The 25,294-nt window shown below is 45.5% G+C and overlaps 1 protein-coding gene and 1 long non-coding RNA gene across 6 annotated transcripts in view; one reads left to right on the top strand and one right to left on the bottom strand.

Annotated features, from left to right (window-relative positions):
• Positions 1 to 25,294, top strand: part of drosha (ribonuclease 3 drosha) — a 187,978-nt gene that overhangs the window by 104,479 nt on the left and 58,205 nt on the right. For all 5 annotated transcript variants that reach the window (XM_077648049.1, XM_077648048.1, XM_077648052.1 and 2 more), the window contains 4 exons: positions 8,220 to 8,323; positions 8,919 to 9,024; positions 9,770 to 9,902; positions 18,390 to 18,472. In XM_077648049.1, coding sequence (XP_077504175.1) covers positions 8,220 to 8,323; positions 8,919 to 9,024; positions 9,770 to 9,902; positions 18,390 to 18,472 — 426 coding nt within the window. The remainder of the gene's footprint in view (positions 1 to 8,219; positions 8,324 to 8,918; positions 9,025 to 9,769; positions 9,903 to 18,389; positions 18,473 to 25,294) is intronic.
• Positions 1,252 to 25,294, bottom strand: part of LOC144114378 (uncharacterized) — a 60,261-nt gene continuing 36,218 nt past the window's right edge. The window contains exon 3 of the long non-coding RNA XR_013311024.1: positions 1,252 to 1,527. This is a non-coding gene — a long non-coding RNA (uncharacterized LOC144114378). The remainder of the gene's footprint in view (positions 1,528 to 25,294) is intronic.

The following is a 25,294-nucleotide window of genomic DNA, read 5'->3' as shown; positions in this document are numbered from 1 at the left end:
GTGTGGCTTGTGAGACTTACCGATGATAAAAGGACAGTTGCCGATTGCTGCCGATTGCTGCCGATTGCTGTTTGTGCATCGAAGGATTATATTTTGATGGCAGCACTGCCGTTGTTCGTATAAGCTAGCATTTGTTACAGCTGCAGCCATTATTACAGGAAGAATTTACAGTCTTGTGTATAATAAAAGTACTGCCTTTGGCAAAAATATAGACTACTGTGCCTTTGTACCGAACAAGTGCGTTGCTATGCTGTGTGGTGGCATTCCTGTTGCTGGAGCACGCTTGTTTTAGAGCTCTAGAGGGTCAGAGCGACTCTCTCTTTTGTGCGCCACAGGAACACTTCGTTGTACTAGCCATGCAACAGTGTGACTGCAAATGCAGCATTTGCATTATCAGTTCATTTGTGGCAGCGCTCCGTAGGGGCACTTATAGCAGTGTCACTGGGAAAGCATTCTGACAACACTGCGTATTCTGCAGATGCCAAAGCTGTTCTGGCTGCCCAAGGTTAAGCAATGACCAAGGTTTCACTTTACCTTGGGTTGTGTTTAAAGAAACAAAAGTGACTGAAAACTGTCCTCACATGTTCTTCCATTTGCTGCCATTTGCCAGTCAGTTTCTCTTTTCCATGGCCTGGTGCTCAACTTTTATGGGATGAAATGCTTGAAAATGGGTCTTTAACCCCACCATGTTGTGGAAATATGGGGAACAGCCTTCCGCACCGCACTCCCACACCGCAGATGCAGCGCTTCCGCTCACTAACCACGGAGGGGTTCATGCTCGAGGGAACGACAAAACGTAAACACTCATATGCTATTTATTACACTTGTAAATAATACACAGAGTGGGCCAGCTAGCTAAAGAACATCGAGACATTCCTCGGAACTAGAAGGCTACGTAAGAAGGGCTTCTGACTTACCGGCGGGGGCAGGGGCGCGACTTCAGAGGTATCGGCGGCGAACATTTGCATGCGCCGACAATGGCGGTCAGGTTTTCCCGTGCACGCCGCAATCTTGGGGCAAAGCCATCCCCGAGCATTTGCTGGGAAAGGTACCGAAAGCGCGCGTTTGCTGCGCTCACTTTGCTGCCTGGAACCCGAGGTCCAGTGACAAGGCACGACTGATCTCTGTGCGCCTGCCGCGTAAGGCGACCAGAGCGTGCGGCTCCAACTGCTCACGACACTGGCCGAATCCCGAAGGGACCCTCGCCGGCTCCACGGAATTTCGCGTAGCCTTCGAGGTGGCGCTCCCGTCGCTGCTTCCGGTTCCCTCCTGAGGGAGACTTCCCTCCTCGCCCAGCCATTGCTGTCCTGGCGCACAATGGTGAAGATGGGCCGCGTTGAAACAGAGGTGGGAACAGGTTCTCCACATCCCTCCCTCCTTAAATGTTGGCCTACGGTTGAACTCATCCGTGGATGCCATCGACGAAGTGTCCATGAGCGTTATGGTGACGACTGCAAGACAGCTCGTACAGGAGAGGGGCCGAGGTCATCCGACGAGCAGCTAGGTCAGCGGGCACCCGTCCTTGTCCTGCGGTAGGCACCCAAAATTAGTGTGCTAGGAGGGTGTTGTTCGCACTGATGCGCCTTTGTTGGAATGTAGGGGGGGAGGGGCTTTGGAAAACCATTGCATTCAGTGAGAAAAGGCTTAATATCGTAGTTTAACAATGCTCACATGACAAAGCTTACTGAACGCTCCTTACTGGAGTTGTGACTTCACCAGCCAATTATCAGAGCAGCAAGGCTCAAAGTCAAAGCACTGCTGCTGGCGTAACGCTATCAGACCAAGCTGAACTGATACAAGAGCAGCAATCACAAGCGGGACCATCCCTTCCACGGTCTCTCGTGACACATGAAGACAAAACGTCAGGTGTGGAATGCCAGGCCAAACGCAGCATTCACAATGACACGTGCTCTGCATAGCCTTCACGTGTCTGTTTTGCTGTACTGCAAGCCCCGTGATGGGCCCAGGCGCGGTTGCGAACTGAAGGTGTGAACATGAAACCGTGTCGTTAGATGCTTCAGCACGTGTGGCTTTGAGTTAGATATTTCTGTCATACATTTTCTTTTTGCTCTCTGTGGTCTAAGATACACAGGTTATGAATTCTGACTGACGAAAATTGAGAATGATCAAAGCAGTCGCCGCAAAACAACCACAGCTGCCACACGTCGCATCTTCACCCTATCTGCTATCCTCCGAAAGTCGGGTCACTTCCGTATGCACCGCGTCTCTTATCGCAGTGGTCAAGACGAGATGATCACAGCCATTCAGGTTTACAGCCAGTTGTTGACTAAATCATAGCTGTACGTAATGATGTGCCACCTGGTGCTGCACTTCGTTTTCCAACCTGCAAGCAGACAGCCACTCCGCGGCAGATCTCAGTAGGCTAGACCTTTGCTGGCAGTCGATCCCATGGAGAAAAGCGAATCAACTAGTGTCACAAATGCAAGACACTGCCATTTAAAAACGTCGCACTGTTTCTCTGGAGTTTAGATGAACAAGAAATTCTAAATTTTGTGAACATTTAAGATGTTTCAGTAGTTCTAATGCTGAAAGTTTGGTACAAATTGAATACTGAGCGCTACTCGCAAACTGTTCAAAATTTAGAATATTCACACACTGCTAGTTTCCAGCTTAATTCATTTGTCTTAAAATTCTCAGTACTTTATTGCTTCTTCAAAGGATCTCAGTGGATTACCCATTGAAACTGAATGTGTTGACATTGTTAATACACGACTGAGAATAATGGGAAAAAATTCATTGGCCACTTAACATTGATGAGCAATGAAGGAGGTAAGAGAATTGGAGGTAAAGCTGTCCATCTAGCAAATCCAGCTTTGTAAACTGGGAATGTCGCGAGGCAACTTGGAGCGTTAGTTTCTCCTTCAGCATGTCTTGCTGAATGCTAAATTCTACTGTCACCTTTCAAGCAAAGTGTTTCATTGACTGCTGCACATTTTTTTTTCATATATTGCACAGTCATTCTCATCATTTGGCTTGCACACTGCTCACAGTTTGCACAGGTGGATTGCAAAAAAGAAAAGTGTTCGCTTATGGTTGAGTGCACAAAAACACAGCCAATGTTAATGAATGCTGCTGTGAAGCTAAATAAGCAGCAGAAGATGGGTTCACAAACTTTTTGATTGGGAACAAACAAAGTGCAGAAAAATACTGTAAAAAAAGAGTTGTGGGGGGGGAGGCTGGTGTAGAGCAGAAAGCAAAGCTGTGCTGTTTTTCTTTTTTTTTTTTATCAGTGAGAACAGTTTTTGACCACCTTTGTTTCTTTAAGCTCAGGCCACAGTAAAGTGAAACGATCTTCTAAGTGGCTACAAAAACTTAGTGTGCAGAATGTGTAGAATTTTCGGAGTGCCTGCCCAGAGTGACTCAACAACAGTGTGTAGTTTGGCTAGTGGATGCAGATGCGAGATTATGATGAGAAAACAACTTATTCACATAGTACACAAAATGAGGCTACACAAGACAAGGTATTGTAACCTAAGCCAAGCACCATCACAGAGCAATGCCGAAAACAAAACGGTAATACAGGTGCTGCAGCCGGTGTCATGTGACCAGCACGATTTGGTTTTTCTGCAGCACCCAAGAGTAAGAAAGGCAGTCATCTCACCCTTTACAACCTTGGGGCAAGCATGGTACTGTGCCCTGAAAGGTACCACATGGTCCCATGCCCACAAATGACACTGGTACGATGCATCTTTGCCAGTGGTGCAACAATTTCCAGCTACATTTACAGTACAGTAGACTCCCATTAAAGGGACTATGCAACGAATAAAAAGTCACTTGTAAATGTTTTCAATGCTTAGAAATGATGCTAAGAAGCATTCACACAAAGTATGAGTCTTCGGAAATGAGCCGGCAATTTATTATGAACTATTGAAAACCGTTTTTTCAAAATTCGCGGGCCGATTGGTGTACTCGTAGTGACCGATTTTGGAACTAAAATCGTGGAACAAAGACGTCACTGTACCATGACGTCGCCAGGCCACCACACGCTCTCATTCGCTGGAGCCACGGCAGCCACGACGTCACAGGCACACTTCCGGTAGCCGTGAAAACGGTCTGCTCGTGCCGCCGCGCGACCCTCTCGGGCAAGCGAGCCAGGGCATTGCCTTCGCGCATATGGTTTCAATTTTCCCCTGCCGCCTCCTTCTGTCAGGAGCTCCGGAGCCACTCGCACGGCTCTTCGTGCGCATGCATAGAGCTCGATGCCCATCGCGGCCGTAAAAGCGAGCAGTTGCACCTCGAAGTCCGGGTTTATTACTGCTAATTACCACAGATTACAAGCAAAGAAACCCGGCGCGCGCCGAAATCCAGGAAGGAGAAGAGACCAGAGAGATGCCGCCACGCCGCCGACGCTGATGCTGGGGGGCTAGGAGCGACAACCGGAAGTTACAAAGCGAACGTCATCTGATGACGTATTCATGGGCGCGGCCCAGTCCCAGAGCTGTTTTCTTTACTTTTTTCTGGTGCTCCTCGTATACGAGTTGAGGGGGGCGGAGGAGGAGTGCAATTTTTAAGCGTCTATATCTTCGCTGTTATTGATGCTAGCTCAAAAATTCTTGCACTGGGGTGACGAGTGATCGAATGCCTATCTCTTGTCTGCTTTACGTAATCTCAATTAATTTATTGCATAGTCCCTTTAAGACAAACTCGGTTAACATGAATTCTCAGATAAGATGAACAGTGTGAGAACATTTGGTTGGTTTCCTATAGGACTGAATGTAAAAAAAAAAATCTTTATAAGATGAACTGTTTTGTTTGAGTCTCTTTCGGTTAAGATGAACTTTCGTAGCGATGGGCCCCTCAGATAGCTCTGGCAAATGAGGCCTTGGACTAAGGGCTCCACCCTCTGGCAACCTCCCTCCTTACCTTCACTCGCAATAAATAATTTTTTTTTATCTCACTCTTGTAGCAGTCGCAAACCACGGCGACGCCGCGCAACGGCACTGATGGGGCCGTCTGTGCGGCACTGTCAAGGATACAAAAAATATATATATAAAATGCTCCTACGCAATAAAGTGTGGCCCCACAAGATGGCTTGGCTTCTGCGCACCTCTGCGCAAAACTGTGGGGAAGCTTCCTTGCCGATGTAGAAAAGGCAGGGTACCATTTTGTCTGCACTGACGCAGAGCTCTGACATGGTTAGATTTAGGCATCGCTGGTGTCCACGTGTCGTGTGTTGCCTCCCACCGACTAAAAGGCACGTTGTGCACAAAGTGCATCTGCTTGTTGATTTGGAGGTAAAGAGCTCTGGGATTGCATTTCCAAGTGACGCAGCATCGCAGTACGCATTATTGTGGCACAGAAATGGCCAGATATCAGTACCATGCTTTATCTGCGGTATATGGAAAGGCGCATGTTGTGCCTGCTTGTGGAATTCGTAACTGCAATGCAGTAGAAGGAGCACAATAAGATGGAGATGCACGGCTGCCCTACTGGACACCTTCAAAGTGCTTCGAACAGGATTAAAAGCAAAATTCAGAAATGCGCGTTGCACATACACACAACACACGCACGTATGCACAGCAGCCACTGTGGAGTAAAGTGAGAAAAAAAGATAACTAGACCAATGCTTTAGTAACGCAACATGACCTTGTTTCTTGCTCACAGTTAGTTTACTTCGTGCATTCCATCCATGCACTCTGTTTGCAGTTATCGTCTCTCTGAAAGGCTATTTTATTCGGTGTTGACACATGTACGAACGCACGTTTGTAGCATGCTCACTTCTTTTTAAGATGAACTTTGGATAAGCCGGGACAAATATTCTGGTCTCTTCAAGTTCATCTTAAGTTCACTGTATTCTACAAGGCTTAAATGAGCTCAGATTGACATTGCCCGTGACATCGTTTTGTGATGCCATTAAAATTCAGATGAGCAGGGTATAAGGGGTTGAGGTGACATGTAAGCAATGAAAGGCATTTCACAAGGCAGAAGATCATTTTTGTATTCTAATCTTTTTTTTAAGAGCGTTAGCTCTTACTCGTCACGTTTCGAGATTTCGTGGGGTCTGTTACCACCCTGAGATTACAGCGCCATTTGTGGCAGCAACTAAAAACAGCATATCGCACATGGACTCTTCTAGCGCCATTTACAATAGCGTTGTAGAAGCAACAACCTGCCACGTGCCAATGATGACGTCCCGGTGCAATATGGTGGAACCATTACCCCCTGAACAGCTTTCAGGCCTGCGCATCACGCGACGTCACTGCGCGCCGGCTGAGGGCCGCGAGCAATTGCTGCGCTCGCCTCACAGGAACTGATGCCACAGACAGGCTCGTCGACCACCAGGTCCGCACGATTTTTTAGGGCAAAGACAAATAATTAAGATTACGGACAGAATTATATATATTTATTTATCACAGCAGACTCTGTCTGTATGCATATTTACAGATATTTATGACTACACATCGTTCGCGGCCAAAATACATGACAGACAGAAAACAAAACTGCGCTGTAATGTAGACGGATGTTGCCTTTTATACTGCGTGCTATAAAATCGTAAAGTGACAGCCGAAACAAGTTGTTGCACCGATAAGAGATACACACAATTGCAATACCAATCTGTATATTAAAGTAGGCCCTGTTGCACGGTACGAGTTTCAGATGAATGAGAAGAAGCAGAACATAGCACATTGCAATGCCAAGAGGTAGAAACCGAAAACCATACTCGCATCTTAACTGTAGGTTAGAAGAAAATATTATTGCATCCATTTTTCAGAGTAGGTGGCCGCCCTTCAATGGCATAAAACACAACATATTACTTTGTAGAGTTGAAGACATGCAAAGAAACTACAGTAAATTAAACACACTGGTGACTAAACTGCGGACTAGGCTATAATAAATAAATGACACAAAGAACCACTTATTTCACTGCTGCAGGTACAGGAATGCACAAGGAATCCACTGCACAAACTGCATTGCATAATAATATAGACACTAATACAATAAATCCAAGACGGCGGCCATTAAAATTGGTTGTGCCCTCCCATCCCTTTCCACCGCACTCCCAAAAAATATCCTTCTAGGGAGGAAAACTGTCCCCTTACGGGACCACTATATGTGCATACATTCGTTCCGCTATATATACTCCGACAACAAGGGGCACCTATCCGGGGACAGTTGTGTACAGAGTTTGGTAGGCAAATAAAACCCTATGGGTTGTGCTATAGAAATAAAACCACAATTAAATAATAGGTAAACATTGTATACCTTAACAAGGTGATGGTTCGGGCTAGTGGGTATACGTTCTGATCCATAGCGCAGCAACAAAACAGGGGACAAGCACAAGCGCTAACTTCCACTACAGCTTTATTTGGTGCACACAGAATTTATACAAGAAGTAAAGAATGATACCAGTCAGATTAGACAAGATACTTTGTGAACAAAGCTTAAAAATCACATGCAATACATTTCATCCGAGGCTAAAAATGCCATATCTTTCTTTGTCAGCGAAAATGACGGACTGCTGACGCAGCTTTCAGGTCCAGCTCTTTCGATTGCGGCAGCCTCGATAATTTCCCTTGTTAATCTATCAGCATTTCTGCCTATCACCTTGCATTCTTTAAAACCAGGCTTGCATTTATGAACACGACAGTGCCGTGCCAAATTGCTGGAACCGCCATACCTAACTTCCCTATGGTGCTCGCTTAACCGCTCATTAAGACATCTGCCCCATCGGCAGTCAGGCGCTTGTGCTTGTCCCCTGTTTTGTTGCTGCGCTATGGATCATAAAACATTGTATACATGCAGTTGCTAATTGAAGCGTTATCGTATCGCGCCGCAAGCCGAATTCTAGGCCCACCTTGACCCCCGAAACGAAGCAAGTTCCGTTTGGGACGTATCTTGAGGGTGTGTAACTGGACAACGGGCGCGTTCTTCTTCGCTTTCTTCGTCTAGTAAACCAAACAGCTAATGCTCGTTACTTCAACATCTTCCAGATGGTGGCGACCCTTTTTTTTACGTCCTATTACAATAAAAAATATGGCCTTTGTGGCTGTGTGCTTGGTTCTGACACATGTACTGAGCTTAATCTTTAGGCACTGAATTATTGTGCAGAATATAGTTTAATGCTGCAGATGGTGCCCTCCAAGGGATACAACCAAGCTGTATTGTGTAGACCCAGCATACTATGCTGGTGCATACATATCTTGCAACAATTTGTGTTGCTGTAGGGAGAAATGGATTATTCTGTTATTATTTTGCAGAAACTGAATGAGTTTGAGATGCTGACTGGCATTGAATTCACCCACATCCGTCTGCTGGCTAAAGCCTTCACCCATCGCAGCATTGGATTCAACAACCTTACCCTGTAAGTAGCCCATCTATTCATGCAAGAAGGCTGTGCTTCTTTGACAATAGATTAGACAAAGCTCGAAAGTCTGCACGCACTAGAACTTCCTTACTCTCCTTTAGTATTTTTAGCACGGGTACTTTTCTGATGACGTAGATCTGAAGATAGTAGTAAATAATTTATTGCTCATCTAACTGGCATTGGTGGGAGTGTGTGATAGACACACTATTGCTCTCCTTTGATGCAGTTTACATGCAGTAACCCATGCAGTGCAAAGCCTCACATTTAAATTGATCCCTTTAGTTTGAAATCTCTTTTAATCACAGATTTGCAGTCCCTTTATTATTTGAATGAATTTGTTTGTTCTGTATTCATTGGTTCTCAAATGGAATATGCATCTGAGCAGTGGTCTTGTCATGTTTTTTTCAGCCTACTCTGTGTTTTTATTTGACCATTTAAAGTCTGCTATCACATTGCTGCAATATAAGGCATGTGATAGCATTGTGAATAACCAGAAATTAATAATAATAAGTGTTGAGTACTGCTCTATCTCAAATAAAGATAAATTTACTTTTTTGTTTTGAATTTTTCCTAAATTTTTCATCTCCCACAGGGGTTCAAACCAGAGGCTTGAGTTTCTGGGTGACACTGTCCTGCAGTTGGTGGCATCCGAATATCTCTACAAATACTTCCCGGAGCATCATGAAGGCCATCTATCGGTGAGTTCTACCGCACTCTGGATGTAGAAGTGCAGGCATGGGGCAATCCCAGGAATGCTCAATATAGGTTGCCAGTGTATTCTGACGTGTCACAGTATTGATGTATTGATTCAAGGATGCCTGTAATGCATCTTGCACTTTTCAGTGAGGCATTTCCTGATTGAGGGGTGATGCTGTAAATAATTGTAAAACTTATCACGCCTTTATGATGCAAATCAGGTGAAAATTGATGGCCACCATCATATCTGCACTGGTTTGTTGATTATGTGGCATAAAATTTAGTGAGAACACATTGCTTTCTGTAAGTTCACAGTGTGGGAGAAGTAAATCCTGAATTGATTAATTTTCTCTGCGTTTATATGCAACCAAAGCTGCTTGTGATACTTTTACAGTACTGCTGTATGAAATGATAAAGTGGTCGTCTCCAAGGCTTTATCCAGGATTATAATTCTGTGGGTGTCCCAGAAGCCAGGAGCATGTGCTTTTTTAAGAGAATGATCGTTGCTGTTTTTGTCAGTAAAAGCAGTTCTGAAATGTATTGTGTATAACAATACATTTTAAAATCTTCGAAATGGAAGAGCTGTAATTACAGACACCGTGCACTGAATTAATAGTATAATCTGCTGGACACCTCAGTCTTCCTCCCTCTTAGGAGGGTTTTGTGATCCCACTCACTGATCAGCATTCTTCGGGAACTAATGGCCTTGTAAGGCCTCTCTTCATGGCCTCATTGTGTGTTTTGCAGCTTCTTCGGAGCTCCCTGGTGAATAACCGGACGCAAGCAGTAGTGTGTGATGATCTGGGCATGGTGGAATACACCATATACCCATATCCAAAGGCTGAGCTCAAGACCAAAGATCGTGCTGACATCCTTGAAGGTGAGAGTTACTAGTCGGTGCACTTCTTTCAGCTGGAAGAGTGACCATTCACAAGCCATTACTATTGTATTGTACAGAAGCTCAGTGATCCTTGGGAAAGTGGATATGCTTGTGGCACCCGTTTTGTGGTTGTTGAGAAACCATAAATCGACGGACCCCTGCTTTATTATTTACGTTCAGAAACATGTTATTTTTATGTTATGAGTGCGGTCTCTTTTGAGCAGTCAAGTGCTCCCCATGTGAAAAGCGGCACGTGTCGTGCATGCCTTCACCGATGTGCGCCATGAAAGCCGCGGCGTTTTGTAGCTGGCTACCAATTTCTTGTCTGCTATTCATCGGCTCGATAATTAAACTCAAATTATCACAAGGTGGCACTAGAGTAACTTTCAAGCACGAAAGGAGGAGGGAAAAGTCCTGAATGAGACTACTTTCCCGCTGCATCTGTGCATTTGTAAGTCGAACATACATTCGCTTCGGCTAGTAGAACCCTTTTGCAGGAACGAATGCTGCTTGCAAAACCCTACGCGACTCGTATGCTTTCACTGCCCGCACCGATGAATAGTCGCCGCCGTCTAAATGAATGCTTGAAAATAATCATACATCATTTAGCGTTTACTGTGCGCGGCCTTGTGGTAGAGCATCCGCCTTGCATTCGGGAGGTGCTGGGTTCGATCCCCAGTGCCGCCGGGTACCCACCGGTTTTTAATGGGTACAAGATTTCCCCCGGCCTGGTGCTCGGCTCTTCTGGGTGAGATGCTTGGGAAAAGGGTCTTGACCACAGTTACCGCAGCCGTGGCCTAGTGGCTTGGGCGCCCGTCTCGGCTGCAGGAGGTGGTCGGTTCGAAACCCACCGCCGGACACCCTCCGGTAAAAATGGGTACAAGCGACCCCCAGCCTGGCGCCCGGCTTTCTTTAGGGGTGTTCGCTTGGGAGAAGCTCCGTAAACACCGCTGCGCCCCTCGCGGGCTAAGCCCCAGTTTCGAACGACCTCGCAGCCTGCTAAAGGTGGTACTCCGGTCAACGTGTGATCAGCAAAGCAACAGCGTACGCATTTGGCCCAGGAATGCGACGATTACAACTGCAGCCCCACGCTGGGGTTGCTTACATAGCTGCGCGCAAGCAGTACTGCTCGTTTGCATGGCATAAAACACAAGGTGGGCTCTCCTTATCCTAAATATTACGTAGTATTGCTCACAAATTGTAGTTCTACTCATTTACACACTATGATAACGCTGCAATCATTAAGCGCCGCTGATGCTATATCGCCTGCTTGGGAAACGCTTCACGTAGGACCGACGCTTCCCGCTTAATTGTATCTGCTTCCTCTTATGTCAACAATATTTGATTTTAAATTGCTTTAGCTAAAGATATGTTTGGACATTACTTGAATTAATGAAAACAACCAGATTTGTTGTCCACGGTCGAGGCCGACGGCTGCTGCCGGCTGCCTTCAGCACATGCTGTGAAGACAGAGTCACATATCAGCACTTCCTCCTTATTGTACTCGCACCCTGTGATGTAGGCAGTCGTCGCTTTGAGGGCACTGTAGCCAAAACTACGCTCGACAGCTATTTTCAGGCGCTAAAACTTGCGAATTCGCTCTCCGCAATCGCCGAAATCGCACACACGAATCCTGTGTACTCGCTAGGCCTCGTCACGAAAGGGACCAGCGGTCCACTGTCGACCGAAATTGAAGAATCTGGCAAGAGTTCCCCGCTGATTAGTAAGAAAGTGTGAAGATATGAAATGCAGCCGCTCGCTTTTTCGCTTTTTTCAATATGGATAAGGTACCCAAGCGCAGTTCTTCGAGCCGTCTATTCACCGGGCGTGAAGGTTTCGCTCGCCCGCACAAACCCAGGCGACGGCGGCGAGCGACGAGCGGCACCGTCGTGCAGCGTTTTCTGCCCGTGTCGCTTGTCTCGCCAATAGGTTCTATGAGCAGGCACCGATTGAAAACACATCTTCACTGGTGCACGCACATCGCTTATGTCACCATGGCTAGCATCAATAATGGCGAGCATCAATAAGCTCCAAAAATTTTCAAGTTCTGAAGTTTATAGAATGTCATACCAACTAGCCCCCCACCACATTCTGCCAGTTCCCACTAAATTCACTCTTTACAGTGGCATCATGTTACATGTGCCAAGATAGTGTGTGATAGTGTTTGCGTTTTCGGTTTTTTAGCATGTTTTTCCGCGGGAAGAAGATACATATATAAGCCTTTTTCCTTGAATAAAAAATCAGTTGATAGATGCGCTCGTGTCGTGCCTTCTTGTTCTCTGTCTTCGTTTCTTTGCGCAGTTAAACATGAATGGTGAGTGGACATGAGTAGTGAGTGGAAGTGAGAGGATTGAGTGGTGGATGAATGCAACGGTAAAGTTTCCTGTGCGTGTCTCAATGACAGTATCTGTTTAGCTTTTTTTTTGCTGTTGTTGACAGCTGAGGAGAGAAAATATTCACTGCTTACGGCGCATGAGGACAAGGAAACAGAGAAGCATGCTGGTGTCTTTGGACGACTGAAGCAGAGGGTTCCGCTGGCGCGGGAACACCAGACTTATTGTGTTTGTCTTCTTAGTTTAGTGTTTGCTTGGACGCAGGCCCTTTGATGGAATTTCGCAGTGCTACCGGTAGAATTATGGACTTCTCTTGTCACGCAACCTACAAGGCTTGAGCTCGTGTGCAGAGTTACAGTGTTTGCTGCTGAAACAACAACTGTCTGCTTATCGGCACAAATTAGCCTCAGGTGGGATCCCGACTACTGCAGTGAATGCTTAGGATTTTCAGTGTCCGGTTGTCTGCACTACACTGGCTGTAATTGTTTGAATGAAACCGGCCTGGAGCCGGCAGGGTTTTTCATTGCCTGCTGAGGAAACTGACCTACTTGGCTCGTCCCGCGAACTAGACAGCTTCGGCTCAAGCCCAGCAACAACGCGAGAACTAAGCATGCTTGTTGGCAACGCCAGAGGTTCTGGTTTCTATCATGAGTTTTAAGCAGCCTGCAACACAAATAAAGCATGCGATTTTTATTTTTTGTATGCATAGCTTGGGACATGGTGATGCTTTAACGTCCAAGATGATTGCCAAAATGGTGACGTTGAATATTTTAATTTGCTCCAGAAATGCTCATTTCATGCCGATGGTGGCGAAACGAGGTGGCATTTTCGGTAATCTATATTTGGTTTTAAAAAAATTGGGTGCTTTCTTTTTGACTGTTTGGGCGTACAGCTCAAACTTTCTTTTTTTGTTTCTTTCTTTGATCTTTCCTTAGACATAGTCCAAGAGGGGGCAGAGGCTGAAGGCAACAGAGCACCTGAGAAGGGCTCTGGCCCCCTTGCGCATTACACATGAAACAGAAATAGCATGACAAAGTTCAGTCATGCCTAGACAGTCAGTCAGTCAGGTCCTAGGACGACTGTCCTAGGACGACTGTCCTAGGACCAGGCAATGGGAATGAATACAAAAAGAGACTAGTTTAGTTATTGGCAGACTAGCAGTTATCATAAACATTTTTACTTTCTATGCAATAGGATGCTAGGTACAAAATAAAACAAGTATTGACTGGTACACCAGGAATGTAGCATCTACAATGTTCAACCAATGCAGCGTTAAACTAATTCTGAATCAGCAGTTCCTACACCATCAGGCGCAACCATAGTATTCATCGCAAAGCCAAGATCGGGTCACAGTTTGTAGGAAATGATGAGCAATGCAAGAGAGAACATAGGTTACACTTTTTGGAACAGTTGCTGTAATGAGAATTTAATACTGCTATTCACAAGAAACTTCCTACAGTATTTCTTAAAAGTATGTACACCTTTATTAAAGTCTATCTACATATCTTTTTTGTTCAAAGCATTACTTATTCGAAAAGGTAATTCTTGCCCTGCGTAGTTCTAACTTGCGGCATTTTTTTATTTTGGGTTTCGAATGTAGTATGAACTTGAACTGTGTGCTGGGGAAATATGCAGCATGTATTTATGGATCCTTTGTCATAATTTACACCTACATTTACCTACATATACGAAGATGTACACCTGGTCAGCCTTCAACATATTATATTTGACAAATAATGGTTGTGTTCTCAAAGACTGCTTATTTCCTTTATAATCGCCTTTCAGTATGCATAATATTTGCTTTTGTAATGCACTAAGTTTGCACTATAATTAGAGCTTGTTGCCATTCCCTCAATAAGGATACCATAGCTTATTCAGGAGTTCCAGCAAGCGTCCTTCAAATGTAATACTAACCGAGTTGCAGTCATGTTTATTTTAAAAATTTAAGTTCTTCGTATTATTTATATTTAGACTCAAGTGGTTTCTGTGAAGTCATTTAGATAACTGTATTAAATAACCAATAACAGAGTTCTCTAGACAGTGCGCTTTTTCTTCAGTAAAAAATACATTAGTATCACCTGCATACGTTGTAATTTGTGGGATCCAGATATTGTTGTAATGTCGTCTGTGTAAATAAGAAAAAGGAGGGGTCCCAAATTAGAGCGTTGGGGAACACCATGTTGCACTTCTAGTTTGATGGAAGACCATTTATTAACATGTACATATTGATAATGTTTCTCAAGATAACTTCTAATCAATTTTAGTGCCACTCCTCTAAGGCCACATATTTCCAGTTTTAACAATATTATGTTGAACAGTGTCGTAGGCTTTCCTTAAATCTAGAGTAAGCAGTTGTTTTCAATATTTTCAATTATCTTATCCTTCATGCCAGTGAGCGCAAGCTCTGCCAATTCATTTGCTTGAAAACCGTATGGAACTTGTGTTTTCACTCAGTGCTTCTTAAAAAAGCCACGTAACCGGTGATGTTCAAATACCTTTGAAAACACTTTCAGAACTGAAATTTGGCTGTAATTACTAATGTCGGTTTTATCACTGCCTTCATAAATAGGTGCAATTTTGCAATCTTTAATTCATCTAGGAAATCCACTAAGAAGCATTTGATTTATTATGTCTAATAATGTAGGACTTACTAAGTATAACACGTGTTTATTAGGCAAGACTTTTAACTGGTCTGATATCACCACAGGCAACACGGTTTTTTATATTTCTGATAATTTTTCAATTTTCAAGGTGTTGTCGGAGCTAGCACAGTGGACCCTGGCAAGCTGTTTACATTCATGCTGTCATCTGTACTGTCATATCCTCTTGAGTAAACACCCACTTTGACAAAGCGCCTATTCACTGCACTTACTAGATCGTTCCTAGTTAGAAGCACATTGTCATTATGGATTTCTGTCGCACTGCAGCCAGCCTAATTTCTTGTTAATATGTTATTCAGCGTGTCCCATGTCTTTCTTTTTCTGTCATTTTGAATTTCTCGGAATTTATTTTGGAAATACTTTGGAGTTAAGTTTGTTTCGTTTTAAATTCACTCAGTAAACATGGGTCTCTGTTTTTAATACTCTTCAAACTTTCAATTTTTCTCTCTTATTCTGATATACAGCTCCCTAGCGTCTTACGGCTTCCTAATTCGTTTGTGTTTCTTGCGACTTTCTCGGAGCGGAAAAGCAAATCGTAACAAATCTGAAATTTCTTCAAAAACATTTGGTAAGCTAGTGTGGCGCTACACTGCTTGAATACATCATCCCAGTTCTCTTGTTCTATAAAGCTATGAAACCTCGTCAAGGCCTCATCAGTTATTACGCGATACAAACTTTTTTCTACAGGAGAAACACATTCCTTGTTGAAGGGAAAACTCAATCAAAACAAAGGTAAATGATCATTGATGTCATATGCGAGAACGCCGGCTTTAACATTCCTGTCATTCATGTTCCAGATGCACACATCAAGACACGTGACATTAGCTGCTGTGACTCTGGTTGGCAGTGATATCAGATTAGAAAAGGCATAGGAATTCAAGATGTCACGAAAGTCACTAGCGTATGGGCTGTCTGATATGGTATAAATATTGACGTCACCGAGAAGCATGAATGATTTCGTAACAGCCATTAAAGAGTGAAGTTGCGTTATCTATAAATTTGATAAATTCCGCTGATTTACCTCCAGGCAGTATGCAGATTGCATGGACAGTAATTTTTGGAAATTTGATAAACAGGCTTTCAGTACCTTGATTACATCTGGTCAGGTCGCGCAACACTTCATACTGTACATTTTTTAAAATAAAATTTGCTATGCTGCGGCACGTTTTTCGACTACGAAGGCTTACACACTTGTAACCAGGCAAGTGTAGGCGCGGTCCCTTTGCATTATTGAAAATTTAATGTTAGAGACTGAAGAAGTATTTCAAAATTGTCCACTTAGTTTTTTTTGCTCCTCATGTATAGCCAAAAACTATCCTGTACTTACACTGTTTTTTGGTTAAATGATTCACAATCATATTACTGACAGGGATTTTCCCTCTAGAGCATCACACGAACTTCCATCCTGCAGATTTTTTTCTTGTGAATTGCAGCCCCCAGAAGCTTTTGTTCAAAATAGTCAAGTGTTCATTCATGTATACCAGACAAGTCTGTCTGCCTTAGTCGAGGTCTTCTGTAGTTATCCTTTGTTTTTTGCTTTTTTTGAGGATTGCCCTTCGCATGGTGTGCTGGACGAAACGAACCACTATGGTTTTCTCTGGTTTTCTCTTCCGAGTTGTATACAGGGGCACGATGGCAGACATCGATGTCAGTGTCAGTGATTGGCTCGTCCAAGTGGGCTCTAATTTTTTTAATGATATCATTTGCATCTCCTTCTGTGGTAACACCCTTGATGTCCAGGTTGTTAGGCCATTTATGTTGTTCCAGTTCGACTTTATCGTTCAGTCTGTCACTCTCGGCTGTTAATTCTTTGTTTCTTTTCGCTAACTCCTGAAATTCTTTTCGTAGTTCTTTCAACTCTTTCTTAATATCATTTACGCCATCACATGTGTTGCTGCAGAATTTAACATTCTCTTTTAGAGCTGTTAAGTCCGCTTGAAGTTTGTGCTTCAAATCATCAAGGGTCTTAAAAAGTCTTTGGCATCCTTACTCATATCGAGACTGAAACTTTAAAATAGGGACAAGTACCGTAGAAATACAAAGAAACCGATCTCGCAGTACGCTCTATACTTGAGAAAAAAAAATAAGGGCAGCACACATCTCACACTAAGTGCTCGGCAGTGGTGCACAGATAGATTTTTGTTTTCTCGGACTAGTGTAAATAGGCGCACCTGCAAAATGACAGAGAAAGATTAGGTCCGGATTCACTGTGCACTGCCGCAGGGGTGCGTCTGCAGCTTGTAGGGGTTGGTGAGTGGCGACACCACGGGTTCCCAAGCATCTGCAGGGACATCCCCGCAGGGACATCCCCGCAGGGGGATGATGGTGAACAGTGCATCACCACGGACAAAGGAGGGAAAAGATTTTTGCTAGCCTCGGCATCTGCCATTCGTACTGAAGCACCTGAGCTGGGGCAGTGGAAATAAAGGATAGCAGGCAGAAAGGAGAAATGAAATGAAAAAGATGAGTGAGGGGACAGGAAGAGAAGTTAGGGGGAGAGGTAATATACACAAACTATTTCCACAATAAGAAATGTGTACAGGTTGTGCGCGTGATTAGCTTATGATGGAGTAATAAGAACACTCGTGCACAGCACTATGTTGACTACAACTGGAGTGGGGCGTCCAGTTGTTAGTTGTCCAAGGTAGCACTCGCGGCATTCAGTCTTTGCGTGTAACTACCTGGCGGAGAACAGACGAGACGTCAAACCCGTCTGTTCGAGGAATGCACAGGGGTTCACCAAGGGTGTGCGCACTGCCCTGCAGCCACAATAGCATCTTGAGGGAGTCTGGTAGTATGCCTAGCACCCAATAGGCCACAAGCATATCGCGACGAGCATCGGCGAACGCGGCACAGCGGAGGAGCAGGTGCTCCAGTGTTTCCACTGTACCGCATCCGTCACACAGATTACTCATCGTGATTCTATGACGCCGCCGTCATTCCCCGGGCCACACGTAGCCAATGCGTGCACGGAGGATCATTGCATGTTGTCACAGCGTAAGTGCGCGGCATCCGGTGATGCTGTCAATGCGCTCATCTCCTGCAATGCGTGGGTCGGGATTCTGCTTTCGGAGATGGTCCTGGATAACCGCATGCACATCCTCCAGTGCAAGGGGCATATTGCTGGGAGCTAGTTGATGTGCGGCGGTTGTGACGTCGTCAGCTTCCTTGTTGCCGGCGATGGCGCAGTGACCGGGCACCCACTGTGCACGCACGGCGCATCCGCTCTGCGCGACGCACTCGATGCGCGAGCGAATGTCGCGCACTAATGGGGTACCGCGGCCATTGGATTGCAGGCGGCTGAGGGCGGCATGGGTGTCGCAGTCCAAAATTGCTTTATCAGCATGTTTTAACTTCCACCTTAGCCACTGAAACATTTTGATTATGAGTGTAATATTGTTGCTATGAAAATCGCACAACTTACTTTGAGTTATGCTTTTTGTTGTTGTGGTTGCTATGATTGGTGTTACTTAGTCTTTCTTTTTCATCTCCAGCCTTCCTGGGAGCACTGTTTGTTGACAAGGGCCTGGAGTACTGCAACGCATTTTGCCAGGTGTGCTTCTTTCCACGACTGCAGGTAAGCTAAAGATATCAGTATATTATCATACAGCTGAGCACCTTTTCGACCAGGAGAGTTATGTGAGCTATACTTACTATGCAGTCATTGAGCTTCCCTTTTTATGCTTATGGGGACTGTAAGTCATGCATTTTCTAATGACATTTGCATGGTTTTATAATGAGGGTAACTTGCTATGTTAGGAACTTGGACTGTTTTTGTGGCTTCCTTTTTAAAAAATAAGCAAATTTGAGTAAAAGCTCAAATTTAACACTTACCTTATAGGTAGTATACTTGGGTTGGTGTCTGGTGAAGCTTTTAAAATTTAAATTCGCTCAGATAGTTCACACAAGAACAGCGGTGATTCTAAGATGACATTATGCTATGTCATTTTCTCTTTTAATGTCTGTTGTGAGCATACATAAAGTTATTCCTCAAGGCCTTAGAATCTAGTGTTGTCGTTACAGAGTTACGCAGGACCTTGTTTTTGGTTGGAGCATTAAAGGTACCACTGTTCAGGTACAGATGCCCACAGTTTTTGAAGCATGGAAGCCACGAAGAAGCTTAATTTTTGGGCAGCCTAAGCATGCAGCGACGAACTGACAGTGTGCTCTACACTTCAACCTGCACAGTGGAACCCTCAGTGTCAGGATGCAGCTGCAAGTGGCAAGAAAGTTTTGCTTTTTCAGTGTGCTAGCACTAGAAGCTGCGCTAGCGAAAAAGCCGTCCTGTCCGCGGTTGAAGCTTCGGAGTAACTCGGGTAAGCTTGAAGTGTTGTTGCGCCAGCTGCAGCCAAGGGGAGAAAGCTTGGGTAAGCTCAGAGGAGGGTCGTGCTAGCTGCAGCCAATGGAAGGAAGCCATCATGCCAGCTGCAGCTGGCGTGATGAAGAAGATGAAGAGCGAGAAACATGGTAGCATGCATGTGCAGATTCGAGAAAGAGGCGAAGGATGAAGTTTCCGAAGAAATGAGCAGTACAGCAGATGGTGAATCGGCAAATTCCAAAGCCGAACAGCGTGCACGAGCTGAACAGCACTGCAAAAGAGAGTGCCAACATGAGTCAACCGGCTCAGTGGTTATAGCGAGGCGGCAAGCTGAAGCAGAGTGACAGAGACAGTATAACATTGCTTAACGGGATGCGCACACGAATAAAGAGCGAGAAACGTGAAGAAGACCGAGAAAGAAGAGGCTAATGAAGTTGGTGGAGGAGCGTCCAGTTGAGGGGCATGTACAAGTGGCTTCAGAGACTATCGAACGGAGGGAACGGCTACTCTTATCGCAACGAGCAGCTCAGGCTACTTATTGCGAGAGGAAAGCCGAGAAATGACTAAGAATATTTTTCAAGCTTATAAAGAGCTGGACAAAGATAAGCAAAGCTAAACAAGTGCGAACATGCCAGCGCACCCAAGTCACGTTTAGCTTAACCTGGTAAATTGGGTGCAGTATTTTTTTTTTTTTCCACGTTATGAAAACCTTTATGGGCACGAATGCAATGAAAGATTAATAATTCTAAGTTGATTTATTCAAAATTGTGATTAACTCCAAGATTTATAGTGGTCTTGGAATATGCTACGCCAATTTTACTGTCCAATTTAAGTAGCCAATGCACTGCTGGCCAGATAAATCATTTACTTTGGTTGTGGCCTCTTAGGGTCCCAGCATGGATGAATGCCATACTGATGCTGTGCTACTACTCAGAGCAACTCTGAGTAATACTTGGTCAGTAACTTGGGAATCATAACTGATGTTTCTGTTTCCAGTTCGCTCGCCTATGCTGAAGTGCCTCACAGTTCTTGCTGTTCTGGGTGCTTTGGGCTTTTCTAAGCTATTTTTTCTCATCATTTTTTTCTGCTATGAGGTGCTGCTCAAGCGCTCACATGTACGCATTTTATTTACAGTTGAGCCCACTTATAACGAACCTGATGGTCATGCAAATTCTGTTCGTTATAGCTGATATTTGTATTAAGTGCAATCGCAATATAGCAGCCAAAAATATTAAGGTGATCGAAAGTGGCGCCTATTTCTTGAAAAAACTAAGTTATGCGCGTCTGCTTGTTCAAAGCAGACCATATCGCGGCTACTTCTAGGCTCTGACGGCGGTCATGTTCTTTGCGTCCACGGTAGCTGGTGGCAGGTCGGCCACATTAATCAAATTCCTAGCGGTAGAGGAGTGCTTGTACTTGGCGTTTAATAGCTTCATCAGAGCAGGCGGCTTTGCGACGCTGCGGTCCGCTGGAACATAAACATCCGAGGAAACATTTGCCCAGCCATGCATCAGTGACATGTTGCCACAAATCTACTTGCATCAGACAGCATGTGCAGCGTGTTTCTCCTGAGCTTCATATTTTTACGTGACGGCCAGCCGAAGAATGAGATGAGATGACTGATGGCAATGAGATGGTTTAATGGACGCTGGCCTAGCGCGCACACTCTGTCTCGGGCCACTGCCAACTTCGTCACACTACCTGGGGCCACCGAGCGATCGTCCCGATCGGTGGCAAAGAGACGCGTGCCCGTGTGCTGCGGGATGTCACTGCACGCTAAAGATCCCCTGTTGGTCGAAATTATTCCGGAGCCTTCCACTACGGCACCTCTTTCTTCCTTTCTTCTTAGTCCCTCATTTATCCCTTCCCTTATGGCTCGGTTCAGGTGTCTGCCGAGATGCGGGACAGATACTATGCCATTTCATTTCCCCCAGAAACCAATTATTTTTACTCTAGCTGCTCTAAAGATGCATCAAAACAGGCAAGCATAACGTCGTGGTGTTGTGTCTGACAAAACTGCACAAGCACAATCGCAGTATTTAACGACCATGCTAGTCGTTCCTGCATTTCCCACTGTTTCTATGAGCGTCGGTCCTGCGTGCTCTTTCTGAAGAGGTTGTTGCTAACTGTACAAATTGCTGACTGCAGTCATTGGCGTCGGCCGCTCGTAAGAATGGCCTCTAAGACCTGTGAGGGTCTCGGAGGCCACGGTGAACAGATGGAAGAAAGAGCAACGGCACTCTGTGAATGTTTCGCACTTTCAGCTGAGGGGCTGAGGTGCAAGTGGACGGGCCACTCATGTAGTATTTGACGTCACTTCTTAAGCACCGGCACGGAGGCAGTGCGGCTCAGCCGAAGACACCATAATAAGTTGAAAGCATCAAGCATTGCTGTGATTTGCAGAAACTGAAAGGGTGCCTAGAAGCCTTGAAAACCCGCGCTCAACACTTCTCCACGACGGCACTCCCTGGCCTTTTGCCTACCACGAGCCTGCTGGCGAATGCAGCACCACCTCGTTTGTTTGCAAACATGCAGGTCTATAGCAGTAGTTAATCGATCATTGAACGTTGACGCCAGCTTTGCTGCATGCAAAGATGGCAGCTTCGAAGCACTGCACGATTTAACATTTCATGCTTCTTTTTCTTCATTTTGCTTCCTGTTCAAGTCATTCAAAAACCCACCTAATGTTAATTGTTTCCCTAGTTCGAGTGGCTTCAAATGAAGGACTACTGTGTAATGCTGGTAGGCTGGCAACCATGCTTGATGGCTGTTAGTAGCATAATTTTAAACAAGTGTGAATGAAAGTTTCAGTAAACCTTCCCATTCTTTCAGATTTTATTTATTTAACTTAGACTGGGTAGCATAGGTACGCTTAAGTTTACGATGTGAAAAGGCCGCCCTTCTATAGGTTAATCCCGGCATGGGCATCATCAATGTTGAAAAAATGGTAGACGTCGCCACGCCCTGAATACTTCAATTCAAAGCTGGGAGGCAATATTTTTTCATGTTACGGTCTACACTGTGTAAAATTTGGTGTGTTCACATATAATTGTGTCCACCTACATAATGGTTTTGTGCATTGTCATCCTCTTTAGGGCAGTGGGTGGGTGGTGGTGGTAGTGTAAATATACAAGAGGGATTAGCCTTAGAGAGGCCTGTCGGCAGTTGCTCCACTTATGTGACTGATTTAAAAGATTGCGTCTCTACCACTGACCCATAAGACCAGTATCCTCTAAAAACTCCAGTAGTGATCGTGGCACTAATCGTCGCTCAGTTCGAGAGCCCTCAGGGTACATGATGCATGAGACGTTGTCCATGGGAACGTTCAGTCTCCTTAGGTTTTCCAGGAGTGTCTCACGCTCGGCACAAAACCGCAAGCACAATTAAACGAAATGGTTCACATCACCCATAACATCACAGTGTACACACGTAGGAGTTTGTGCGCACTCGATACAAGAGAGTGGCTCTGTCACAGGACAAGCCTCACATTAAGTAAGGGAGGTGCAAAAGTGGCTGAAGCACAGAAAAGTATTGCACGACTAGCTGCCTAGTGAAGTTCTCGTCCTTTGGGCAGTTTCTAAAGATGGATGAGACCAGGCTTCTTGAGCAAGAAGGTCTGCCGCCATGTTACCAGCGACTCCAATGCGAGATGGTAACCACTGGAAGCAAACTTGAAATCCTTTCAGCTGGAGCTTCCTGAGCCAAGTGAGAACACACAAGCTAAATTTATCATCGGGTGTCTCTCATCGCAGGCGCTGTAGTGCAGACTTTGCGCTAGACAGAATGACGACTCTCTGTGGTCTACAGAAAAAGAGACGTTTAAGCGACCTTGCAATGCCCAATGATTTAGCCGAAGTGGACAACACTACCCTTTCTAAGCGCCCAGCCCAAGATATTATTTCAAGGTCAGGCATCAAAAATGTGGCTAAGCAGGACTGTTCATGTCTGCTCATAAGTCCATCAGTGTAAACTTGTAGGTGTCCATTGTAGACACTGTTCAGATGTTCCAGAACCAAGGATCTTACTTCTGCCGGAGGTAGTGATCGCTTTGTGCGTAAGCCTGATATGTCGAGGCAGCAGTGGATCTCGTCATAAAACCATGGCGGGTTCTGCTGACACCTGCGTGTCGTGGGTCACCAACTCACTGTGCTTAGGGTGCAAAGGGCTGCAGAGAAGTGACTTTGAGTCCTAGCTCGTAGTAGATGAAGCAGCACCTGACCTGGCCGGGTCTCTCCGAGGCGAACAATTATGTAAAAGAAGATTTTTGGAGGCCTGCAGACGTCACGGTAGGCAATGGGCTTCTTCTAAGACCTTGCTCGAAAAAGCCTGGCATGGAACTTCCAGCTAAGTCTTTAGGCCTTTCCTCTTGGTGTCCTCAAAGCACTTACACTGGCTGTCTGATGGCGGCAGAAAAGGCAGACAGTAAAGAATTCTGATGGTGCCATTAGCTGAGTGCAGCTTTAACATTGTTGAAGGGCCATTGCCCACGCCGCACCTGCAAAGCGTTTCAGTACGTTTAGCCTTGGAAGCAAGGAGGAAACAGTGCTGTCCACTGCTCTCTTCCGCGTCAGACATGAGTCAAGGATGACGCCCAGGAACCTTGCGTGGCATGGCTGACGAATTTGGGTTCCTTGCATTTGTAGGCTTAAGCACTTGCAGCGACGTCTTTCGCTTCGAAACAGCACAAGAACAACATCTCTGTTGACAGAGAGAGACCTAATGAGGCCAAATCGGTCTGTATTGCAGAAAGAGCCCGCTACGCTATCACTGCTGGACGCTTATGCTGGTAACCGGATACCCACACACAGGTGTTGTCAGCATAAATGGACATTCGCAGGGGTGTACAGCCACATGGCAGAGCGCTGGCAGAGCTGCCGTGGCAATGTTAAACAGCAACGTCGATAACACACTTCTTTGTGGCACTCCTCAAGACAGTGTCCTTCCGCTGCTGAATGTCTTTCCAAGCGGGCTTGCATCCTACGGTCGCAGAGAAATTTTTGAACAAAGCTTAGAATGCACCCTGTCGCCTTCATGCGATGTAGCTGAGTGAGAATGCCTTGTCGTAGGACATAGTCATAAGCTTTCAGCATGTCCAGGAATAAGGCAAGGGTTGAGAGGCCATTGCTGTTGTTGTGCTCAATGTGGCTGACCAAATCCAAAATGCTCTCCTGCGCGCTGAGAGGGGAACGAAGCCCAGTCATACATATTGGCAAGAAACATCTTGTTTCAGCCCACGAGGACAGCTGGTTGTAAATCAGTCAGTCCTATAACTTTGAGATGCACGAGGTGAGCGACACTGGTCACGAAGAGAGATCCGCTGCGTCTCTCTGGGGTTTCAAAACAGCCATCACCGATGCTGTCAACCAGGCTGGTGGAATGTCTGCTGTTTCCCAAATTTCGTTTCAAGAAATTGAGCAGATCGCATAGTCTTTCCTCTGGAAGGTTTCGAAGAATTTGGTTGGACACTGCTTCAGAACCCATTGCGCATTGTCTTCACAATCCCACAAGGGCAGTCTGCAACTCTGTCATTATGAAAAGAGTATCCATGGCAGACAGGGTCAAGTCCACGCAAATGGCAGCAGCGGAATGATCGTCCTTGAGTGTAAGCATCGGCAAATTCTTCGACAATATATGTAAGACTTCGGTTTAAAGGGCCAGTGAAAGGGGTGTTTGAGCTTGGCTTTAAAATGCTTGCACTGCGTAGAGTACAGGCCACCAAGCGTCCATGTCACGTACGAGACCTCAAAAGTGAGCGGGAAATTTACAATACATTTTTGAAAATTCCCGCTTTCGCACCTCGCGGTGACGCGCGGTGCCAGGCTTTCGTGCGAAAACCTGGCATACAACGTCACATCATGCAAGTGACGTCAGCAGCTAGGGGTTATCATTGGTTCACAGCGCCAAATTCTTTCAGGCGTCACGCACTACCGCGGCCGCGACCACTCCGCTCACGCCGCAGCTGGCATAGGTATGGGAGGGGCCGAATGCGTTGGGCCGGCGGAGGAGCGCCGCCGTTTTGGCGTGCGAGAAGAGCGGGAAAAGCGCGAAGACGCGGAAGTTCAAATTTTGTCTGCATACAAC

The sequence above is a fragment of the Amblyomma americanum genome, chromosome 1 (assembly GCF_052857255.1).
Source record: "Amblyomma americanum isolate KBUSLIRL-KWMA chromosome 1, ASM5285725v1, whole genome shotgun sequence".
Taxonomy (NCBI): Eukaryota; Metazoa; Arthropoda; class Arachnida; order Ixodida; family Ixodidae; genus Amblyomma; species Amblyomma americanum.
The sequence above is the reverse complement of the archived record's forward strand: the minus strand, read 5'-3'. Positions and strand labels throughout refer to the sequence as shown.